The 11,033-nt window shown below is 46.0% G+C and overlaps 1 protein-coding gene across 1 annotated transcript; it reads right to left on the bottom strand.

The window, feature by feature from the left end:
- Positions 1 to 1,189: 1,189 nt before the first annotated feature.
- Positions 1,190 to 8,442, bottom strand: LOC122380278 (carbohydrate sulfotransferase 1-like). The gene is made up of 5 exons (XM_043363315.1): positions 8,260 to 8,442; positions 7,650 to 7,789; positions 4,373 to 4,603; positions 2,348 to 2,490; positions 1,190 to 2,018 (listed from the first exon to the last, which is right to left on the bottom strand). The coding sequence occupies exons 1-5, from the start codon at positions 8,423 to 8,425 to the stop codon at positions 1,691 to 1,693; spliced, it is 1,008 nt and encodes a 335-aa protein (XP_043219250.1). The 5' UTR covers positions 8,426 to 8,442; the 3' UTR covers positions 1,190 to 1,690.
- Between the last annotated feature and the right edge of the window lie 2,591 nt (positions 8,443 to 11,033).

Here is an 11,033-nt window from a genome sequence, read left to right as displayed (position 1 = left end):
AAGCAGGACTATTCGGCTGTCTTTTAATCATAAAACATAAATAGAATAATGCATATTCGTGGCTAGCTTAGTTTGTAGCTGAGCTTGCATCTCTTACCGTGCATTTTTAGCCTTGTCGTGTGTCCGAATCCCCAGTTTGGATTTTCACCCACTCCTGTGTATCCAACCAAGCGAAATACGGATTCTGCCTCCGAAGCTGTCCCACCTGCAGCTAAGCTGACACTCTACTGCACCCAATCTCCCCGTCTTGGCCGTCATATTATCGACAGATCTTCCACAGATCTAAAAAAAGTCGGCCGCTGTCGCACTGAGCACCTAATTAGTCCTGCACGCGCGCGCTGTTCAGCCGAGAGTGCACTATTGGCCGGATGGCTGGCCGCGCACGGCATGGTGGCAGCCCGGAGACCGGTGGCGAACGGCCGTATAATGAGACGGCCGGCTGGTCAGGCGTGAACGTACCTGACACAGGAATATCAGGGATTACATGTGATGAACAGTCGAACGGGGATATACCGGGAGGGTTGTCTCGACGCCAGAAACTAACGCACTAATAGGATTTTTTGTCCAGCAGGATTACATCCGAGCATGAGTGGCAATTAGAAGTGTCTATGGGAAGGCGATAGCACGAAGAAACATCATCAAACTCCGGAACATCTTCGAACATAATTATGAGTGAGTGCTTACACGAAACGGGAAACCAGTTTTTTTAGGGGGAAATCATTGGTGTGAGCAGTCCAGCCAGATCTACCCGGCCTGAAACGTTTGTGAATGGCTGCTTGACTTTGACACACATCGTTTCTACCAGGGCTTTAATTCGGAATCCTACTTTTCTCTCTGAAGCAAATGTCAACTATCCATATCAAAACTTTAAATTTAGCGCTGGTCACAAAACATATGCTACACAATACATACGTGCAGAGGCGGATCCAGCTCAGAGGTTTGGGGGGGGGGGCAAACCATAAAAATTTATCGATTCTTTCCATGCATCGTCCATAGGCGTAATGTTAAAATCATGCCGTTTGGGGGGGGGGGCAAATGCCCATTTTGCCCCCCCCCCCCTGGATCCGCCACTGCATACGTGCGACTGAACACATACAGAGTCTGTTTCTCCATCTCATAGATAGAATCACCAATCACCACCACTATCATTCGTTATCATACATTGGAAGATTGGATGATACGACCGCGGACAAGAACAACGTCAGAAATGTTAAGTGCTGGAGAGGTGCAGAAACCTGCACTTGCGGTTTATTGCACCGCTGCCACAACATCATCGCTTTTTGAATGCTCACATGCAGGAGAGATCTCTAAAGAGCTTACGAGTACAAACATGTATTGCACGATCACCTGTATCCATACCGACGTCATAAGACATATGACACAGTAGTGCCAAAGACGTTGTAAATGTAAAACCTTACACATGATGGAGACTTTGGAAACTTGGAGATGATGGAAAACTTAAATGTAATTAGGTGAGTGTTACAACGGGTAACTTTAAACGATACCCACTGGCTACTTAGCACACACTGGACAGTGGACAGCCGCCATCCTTCCTAGTCCAAGCGATCAACACCATTCACCCAACAGTATAACATGACAGGGTTTCGACCTGAGTAGTGAATACACCGCAAGGGATCTAAACGGCCACCAGCACACAGGTCACATACCTGCTCCTGTGTAGCGAGGATGTTCAAGTAGGCTGAGTGAATTCGTACCCAAACCTTTTCATTACATCACCGCACTCAAATTCGATTTCTCGAAGCCTTTCATCTGATAGTTTATCTTTCCATGAATTTGGATTGAAGTCTGATCGCTTTTTAGTATCAAAGTTATCCTTCTTTGCCTTGCGTTGCGGCCGTCGCCTCAATCGGCTCTTATCGATGGGCTGATAGTGACTTGCTATGTATTGATCCAAAGCATCCTCGGGCATTGGAAGGTCCATGAAATGGTACAGCCGCCTCAGCTTCGACCGCTGTGTGCTGCGGTCAGCCAGGTCTTCGTATCGCACCAACGCGTACCTGAAATTAGGCAGAGATTTGTGGAAGCCAATGTTGCAGGCACTCGGCCGCCAGGGGCGCTGCAACGCGAGTGGCCCGACCGGTCACGTGTCAACCCAACACGGGCCGGACCAATGTCTGTCCGATCTCTTTCCCGCTATGATTCTCGCAACCTGCTACAGAAGCAGTTGTTCAGTTTCAGACACGTGCGATTTGCCGGTAAGAGCTCTCCTAGGTTAGCTGGAAACGAATCGCATGTCAAACTTTCAAAATTGGGAGCAGTACTTGTTCAGTTTTATATAAACCATGGCACGATTCGGTGGCTGTACCTGACCTATTCGGCTCCCCACCTGCGCGGGTCGCTGGCCGCCAGCGGGCCGGTCACGTTGAGGTGCTGTCGGATCTCCGCACAGTAGAGAGCAGCACTGTCCTTGGCGCCCACCTCCGAACGGGACGATACGGTAGCCCGCGGGTCACGGACCAGGTGTATCACCTGACAAAGCGGTGTAATACGGTGGCCGTCATGTCGTAGATATACATACAAAAAAAAAACTACACAGAGGTCAGAAAAAAAATGGGACGATACATATGTCTGTGGACAAATCTCGATTATTTTCAGCTTGATTTTCAATACAAATATTACATTCACCAGAGTTTTAAACTGTACCTATATATACAAAAAATGGCATTACGGACAAGTATAACATGACCAATAGGACAATAGACTAAGTGGGTCTGTAATTACATAAGTGCCTACATAGTTGTTTTAGCAACAAGATTGGTTTAGATACGGAGTGAATAATTCGAGTAACTCGAGTAATTTGAGTAGGTTTCACGAGTAGTTCAAGAAAAAATGATTCCTTCGTCAAGTATCTCCTCCACCACTATCTCCACAATGGGACATTTATCTCGCTCGGCGCACTGCCTTTGGCTCTCAGAACTCAGTGACTCCTCTCGAGCGCGTCTTCTTTGGTCCTCAGAACAAAAGAGACATCAACTTCAGTCTCGGCTGAATGTCCTTGGAGCACGCTGGCGCATCTCGTCTGCTCTCGGCTATGGCTTAACCCGCGCCCTGCTGGGGGGGGGGGTGTTTGAACACCCCCCCTGTGGTTTTTCGCAAATATCTCAAAAACGGCGGCGCGGAGCGCCGCCGTTTTTGGTACACCTTATCATACATCAATTCTACACATGTTGTGAAAATTTCAGACCAAGGTCATTCAAGGTCAGGTCACCAGGTCACTCGAAGTGACCTCACCTCATAAAAAGTTTCAATGTCTGTCATAGCTACACCGAGTGACCGATCGCTTTGAAACTTTCAGCGATTGCTAAGAGCATTAGCATGTACAAAATGTATATCTCAGAATTTTGATATCGATGACCTAAGATCAGGTCAATTTTGCGACCTCACCATTATAAGTCAATGGGAGAAAATTGAAATGCGCCTGTTTTGGACGAAAGACATTATAAACACTCCCAAACACTGAATTACAAGTGGTTTAGACACACTGAACATGAAAATGGTGTCTGTGACCCCTGTTTATGCCCTGAGGTCATCTTAGGTCACGAATGGTATCTAACAGTTTTTCGCAAATAACTTTTGATAGAGGCATGCTAGAGCGATGAAAACGCCTTAGATGTGTTCAGCTCGACGATACGGATCGACTGATATGCAACATGACCCTTTCCGGTCAGGTCATGACCTTGACCTGAGGTCAAATTTTCAAGTTGACCTTTCAAGGTCAAATTATAGTTCGTTCGATGCGTCTCGACGAGAGGAACACGATGCCGGTAAAAGTAAGCTCGTACAATGCTTGGGTCAAAAGTTATTGCAGAAAAACTGTTTCCGAAAAAAATCGGCTATTTTTGCAGTTTTTGCCCCCTGCAGGCAAAACCGTTGACGTTAGGTCAAATCTGAGAGAATTACTCAGAAAGGGCGTTAATAGGGCTATCGAATGCGCTTTTCCGCGGCGCTGTAGCTCTATTGGTTCCCGAGTTATGCGTTGGCTTCTTGGAAATTTTCGACATTCGACCTGGAAATCGGCGAAAATTTGCCTTCAATGACCTCTGGTGACCTGACCTTTGACCTGACCAAAAAATTGACCGAAGTGATTTCCTCATTATTTTTGACGCTCTTTCGAACGCCGCCTTCCGCGTATCGCTACGTGGCCCAGGAGCCGAGTTAGAAGGGGGGGGTGTTCAAACACCCCCCCCCCCAGCAGGGCGTGGAAATCCAGGACCCCCAGCCGGGCGCGGGTTAACTCATCTCTGCTTCAGATGAGCTCACTTCTAGTCTGGAAGTCAGAGGACCTCGCATTTAGTCCTTAGACTAGCCTCCAGCCTTGACTGACATCACCTCCAGTCTCGACTTATCTCACCTTCAGTCTCGGCTGTTTCTCCAGCAGGCGTCTGAGAGTCCCGCCGCTCGCGCGGATGACCTTAGCCAGCAGGTGACGTTGCCGACATTCGGCTACCAAGAAGCGCACTCTGTCCACGAAGCCGTCTTTGAGGGCCTCCACGGTCATGAGTGGGTCACAGTCGTACAGTGCGGACAGGTAGCTGGCGCGAGACTCGTCCATCTCGCCAGAGGAGTAGCCGGGCACCAGTTGCTGACGGCAGGTGAGGGTTGGTGTCAAACGCCTCAGTGAGGGCAGTGGACTGCGACATTGTCTGTCATATCCCCGCCCTCTGGAAGGTGTGACTGAGTACTTCCTTCAAAAGCCGTCAGGTAGACGGTCATTAACCTGTCGTGAGTCTCCGAAACCTTTTTGCAAGCTTCGAGCAGCAGCGCTCAGCATATAAGAAAAAATAACACAAGACAGGTACAATCTTTTTCATTATTTAACCCGCGCCCCGTAGGGCTACCGGCGGACCCTAGTCCTACCACCCGTAGGGGGGGGGGTGTTTCGCCCCCCTAAGATCTCGGAAATTTACCGGCCGATTTTCAAAATTCAAACGGCGTTCGATAGCCCCACCGTGGAACTACCTTGTGACCAAATTTCATTGACCTAGGTCAAACCGATGACGTCACAGGTCAGGTCAAAGGTCAGATTTTCACCGTTCACAGGCATTTCAAGAAATGTGTTATAAAATCCAGTAAATTGGTAAGGTATTGAAAACCATCGATGGTACATTGTTCGTCAAGCAAATACTTCGCTATCTGAGGTCACTGACACGTCACTGGGGGTCACAATATGAAAGTGTCGTGTGATACATGTTTTATGGTCCATTTTACAGGACAAATGCTATTATGTGGGTCAGGCAGCCTTTGGGGCCAGCTTAGGTCACGTTTTGGTAAAGGTCAGGTCAAGGTCAGGTCAAATTAGGTCAAATTTCAAACTTGATATTTTTGCATAAAAATGGGTATCCATTTGATGCAGCTCGTCACAGGGAGTCTAATGGTGGTCTTTGTTTTGCCCTACGTGGTCTAGAATTGCCAAAAATTGAGTTTGAAATATTAACATCATCATTTTTGAACAGTTTTTTTCGCTATAACTTGGCCAAAAAACGAGATATCGATTTGAAATTTGGTATGTAGATAGAAGACGGTAGGTACTATTACATATATTTCGTTTTTTCGAAACTTAAAAAGCTTTTTGGATTTTTTGGCTAATATATCCAAAAAATTGCATTTTTGATTTTTGGGGGTCAAAACCCAAAAATTTCATAAATCGGAGATAGCAGTTTTGTAGCCCTGTCAATTCTACACCTTTTATAAATTTGATCATTTTTCTGTATCTTCAAAGCTGTAGGCCTGACAGCTCTTCTCGCGAAGGTCTTTTTTCGGTCGAAAATGGCAGAACATTACGTCATTTCATCTGACGTCATTTGTGGCCAAGCTATCATAGCCTCTGGGAAAAAAAAAAAATTGGTCACAATGTGTAAAATTGATGCCCGGAGATCCTGAAAGTTTGGTGGCACTATCTCCAGCTTAGGAGATATCGACGGAAAAGGACAGGGGCCCGGTTAAGCCAAATAAAAACAAGGGCGCAATCTCAAATTGTCGTGGACTTTATCATATACATATAGTATATGATATAGTACTATGTATATATGTACATGTATATGGTACTATGTAGTGGTACTTTTAAAACCGAAACATTGTGAAATTTTTCCCAAATTCACAAAAAGTAATAGAACTGGGACACCTCTATGTTGGTTAGCAGGCATCGGTAGGATTGTGATTGCAGGATTGCAAAATCCTGATTGCATTCTTTTTTGGTGGATTGCACCTGGATCTGAAATCCATTCCTAAAAACAGGATTTGATTGCGGATTGGATTGCATCATACTTCCAATTTTTGCAATCTAATCCGGATTGTGTTTGATTAGTGCTTTGAAATGGTTTGTTGCGATTGAAAAATATGAGATCGGCTTCATCGGCTTAATGTACTTGCTATCAAGGGCTTTACATCGAAACTTGAAATAATTTAAATGCTTTTAATTTAAACGCTCAAAATAATATACGCTGATGAATTACATAGGAAGGGCAAAATTACGTATTTGAGGGCGAGTTTTAAAAATATAAAACACTGGTTGGGTAGAGGTTTAAATGTGGGGGTGTTTGAAGCAAAAAATATTTCCCATAAAATACCTGTGCCTTAGATAGGAATTACTCGCAAGACTAGGTACTAGAAGTGGGTGATTTGGGGATGGAGGCACGGCCCTATGCCCCCCTCCCTCCCCCAGATCCACTAGTGCACATGATAATACAACAGGATTGCAAAAAAGGATTGCGGATTTGATCACAATCCAAGTGAAAAAAGGGGATTGCGGGTAGGAATGCAATCCACTTCGGCCCTAGGAATGTGGATTGGGAATGCAATCCTTTCAAAAAGGATTTTACCGATGCCTGTTGGTTAGGTACATAAACCCTCAGAGATGTGGGCTGTTCTACGACGATTTTGGTCAAAGCTGCCCACAAAAAGGATCTATTACGGCTTCGGGAGATATCGTTGATTACAGGCAACATCTAATCATTATGATCAGACAGGGCAGGCCACAGTGGTAATAATGCTATCACGAATGTTCCCGTCACGCACGCCTGTCTCCATTCATCCCCACTGGCCGTGCGGTCAGGGCGGTCCCTTCACATGATCTCAGTGCTTACAACAGTACAATAGAGGATTTATGATACCGCCAGTATTCATAACACTTGTAAATAATATTCGCATAACTTTGGCTTGGAGTAAAGCAGGGATTCCTTGTAGAGTTGCAAAGTTTCCCTACCGCATTACCGGCATGCCGGTAATTTTTCACTACCGCAGGTTTTTTTGTGGTATCTGGCATGTCTTGCCGGTAGCATGCCGGTATTTTTTGTTTTGCACACAAAAAATTATTAGCATATGATTCAAACTTTGGACACTAAGAGGAAAATGTGGCATCTCTTGTAGGGGTAAACTGGAATCAACAATGCAGGTTTTTAGTATGCCGGTAATTTGGTGGTGTTTTTGCTTTGGGTGTGGTAGCATGCCGGTATCCCCAAAAAAATTTGTGGGGCGGGGCGGTGCCGGTAGCAGCCTTTGGGGGAAACTTTGCAACTCTAATTCCTTGCATTCACTCAAATGATTACCTGCCGGGTTATTTTAATTTGATATGTTGAGATGGCTTTTAAGTCATCATCCACATATCACTGTTTGCTTGACCGCGAGCTCACCCGGTCATTGAACCTCCAGAGCGGCTCGAACAGATAGTTGAAGTCCGGGTGCAGTGTGAGCAGTTCGGCCGTGAAACTGGAGCCCGATCTCATATAGGCGAGAAGCAGCACACGCTGAGGGTGGAACCCCTCCGTCGCCGCTGGCCGGGACAGTAGGGAACAGATCAGATTACCAAGCGATCAGGCGTGGGTGTGGGGGAGGGGAGGTGCGCTCTCTCCTTGACGATGTCCGTCGCGTCGGTCGCAAAAAAAAAATGGAGACGAGCAGCGCGGCACTTTTGGTGGAATGACATTTGCTCCAAGTCATAATTTGATCATGGTGAATCAACAACGCAATCAAATGACGTGACGAGAACATTGCCAATAACGTCTCGTAATGGCAGAGCTGGCAAAAGGTTTTTCTTGAGATGAAATAATGGCTGATTGCTACCTACCGGTAGCAAAAGTGGTTGAGCGGAGAAAAAGTTGAGCTCGTTGCGCGGAATAATTATTCATCATATGGCAATGCATTGTTTCAATGAAATACCTACATCACTGCCCTGACAATACAGATACACATGAACGCTACGGTCATGACCGTTGCGACACTCGTGTCGGCTCCCCTGCTCACCTGGTAGATCGGTGGGGTCTAGGACCGGGTTTGACCGGCGCTGTATCATCTCTGATTGTCGGACGAGCTGCAGCAGCCCGAGGAAGGAGGCTGCCACCAGCACAGCCAGCGCTGCGAGCCTCGCAGGGCTGGTACCGCGCCGGCCGAACAGGGATCCCAATCCCATGGGTACCGCTGCTGAGCGAACGCCTGGATTAACCCGCGCCCTGGTGGGGTCTGTTTATAACGCGACCTGGTGGGGGGGGGCTATTTTTTGCCCCCCCCCCCCCCCCCTCGTATCTCCGAAACTACTGGACGGATCCGCAAAATTGAAACGGCGTTCGAAAGGGCTGTCAAATTTGTCGAGGGAAACCAAATTTTATTGACCTCGGGGTCACCGATAACGTCACAGGTCAGGTCAAAGATGAAATATTTCACCGTTCACGGGTCTTCTAGGGAATGCGCTATAACACCGAGGAAAACGCATTTTGTCGAGAATCAGCGATAGGGCGTCAGTTGCCTAGTAGATATGTTGCTGTTAGAGGTCACTGGTCATACCAGGTCAGGTCACAGGTCAGGTCACCAAAGGTCACCAAGAGTCACCACATGAACCCAACTTTACTAAGGTTGTGCGATGCATGTTTTATGGCCAGTTTTTCATTTCCAACTCAATGGTGTTGGTTATAAGACCATCAGGTACGGTTTAGGTCACTTTCTGGTGGAGGTCAGGTCAAGGTCGGGTCAAAAAAGGTCAAATTTCAAAGTTGATATTTTTGCATAACATGGGTGTTGATTCGATGCAGCTCGTCACGGGGAGTCTAATGGCGGTCTTTGTTTTGCGCTACGAGGTCTAGAATTGCTGAAAATTGAGTTTGAAAATTTGACGTCATCAATTTTGAACAGTTTTTTCGCTATAACTTGGCCAAAAAAAGAGGTACAGATCTCAAATTTGGTATGTAGATAGAAAGCGGTAGGGACTATCACATATATTCCGGTTTTTTCGAAATTCAAAAAACTATTTTAATTTTTCGGCTATTATATTCAAAAAATCTATTTTTTGATTTTTTGGGGTCAAAATCCAATAATTTCAAAAATCCGAGATAGCAGTTTTGTAGCCCTGTCCATTTTACAGCTTTTATGTCTGTATCATTTTTCTGTATTTGTAAAGCTATAGGCCTGACAGCTCTTCCCGCGAAACCCTTTTTTGGGTCGAAAACGGCAGAACATGACGTCACTCTGACGTCATTTCCGGCCAACCTATCATAGCCTTTGGAAAAATTTTTGGCCACAATGTGTAAAATTGATGTCTTGGAGGGTACTGAAAGTTTGGTGACGATCGGCGCAGTGGTTCTGGAGATATATCGAAAAGTCTGGAGGGGGGGGGCAAAAAATAGCCCCCCCCCCCACCAGGTCGCGGGTTAAGGACGGAGCATCAACTAGAGTTTGTCACCATTATTTATCAATTTGTGTCCATTCCGGACCATTCCGGACTCATGGCATTTCAACATAACGTACTTACCTTAAATACTCCTGTATTGCTTTCATTGTTCACCAACTCGGAGTTTCAATGAATCATTGAGAAGTTGGTAAAAAAATGAATGCATTGAATTGAGAAGTAGTGTGAAGTTTATGAATACAATTGGCAAGTCCCAATGTTTTCAAATGTTTTCTCATTGTTGTCAATGTTTTCAAAAAAGGGTTAAATATTTCCACATTGTAGCTGGTATATGCATAATGTAGGTATAGGTATGCTTGTTTTTAAGGTCGAGATCCCCAACGGTAAACGTATTTTTGACAAAACCTGTCGGCAGCCTGCCCTTCCCCTGCTTTGGGTGTCTCAATGTGTGTATTACCCCATTCACTCTCGAAGGTAAACAGGACAATATACCTATTACGTCTTCATCCTATCTGATGTCCATTTGTCTGTACAAACATGGATTTCAAGTTCAGCTTATTCTGAAGTACCAACATCAAGAGATCCGACCACACATTGTCCGAAAACCACTCGAGAGAACGCTTACCTCCCGGCGGCCGTCAGGGTGCTGCGGTGACCGTGCCGTGCCGCTACAGGTCTCAGCGGGCAGACTAACCGCAGCCTCCTGGCCACCGCACCGCACCGCCTTCTCTGCGCCGCCCCTCCCTCGGCCGTGTCCGTATTGACATACGGACGCACCTGTACCTTTACCGGGGGGCACGGACCAAGCACACAGAGCCCGAGCGCGCCTGTGAAACTATCTGCTATCAGGCCATCCCACTATCCGCAGTCACATAAAGGGGCAAACATTTCAAGTGGAGGACTAAGTATTTAGAGTTACACCATAGTGTAATAGATAACATGCATTTATTATTACATTTATTTAGTTATTTATTACACTATGATTATGCCTAAGGACTCGAGACAAAGGTGGCACACTGGTGGAGGGCACGGTGGCTACGCTAACCGATCTATTTGTAAATAGGTATGCGCTGCGGCTGAGTATGACGAGCACGGTTATGTTCAAATGAAATCGCAGCTCGGCGTCCACTTTTGGCGAAGCAATTTAACAAAAATGCATCCAGATCCTTTCGCAATGTACGGCAAAGGGTAAATAATTGTGCCAGCAAGGCATGTCACCACATCTTTCAAACTCAGAATCGAATTCGAACTGCTTCCGAGGTCTGAGGTAAAGTCGTTATTCTCTTAACTTGTAAAACCTTCACGTCATTTAAATGAGTGAGCTGTCACATTTCATTAGAGGTTTCTAGCATTCTTTTGCACGGGGTATTTAGCCTCATCTAAAGTAATCAAATGCCTG

The sequence above is a fragment of the Amphibalanus amphitrite genome, unplaced genomic scaffold (assembly GCF_019059575.1).
Source record: "Amphibalanus amphitrite isolate SeventyFive unplaced genomic scaffold, NRLGWU_Aamphi_draft 000094F_arrow, whole genome shotgun sequence".
Taxonomy (NCBI): Eukaryota; Metazoa; Arthropoda; class Thecostraca; order Balanomorpha; family Balanidae; genus Amphibalanus; species Amphibalanus amphitrite.
This window is presented reverse-complemented; position numbering and strand designations above follow the sequence as displayed.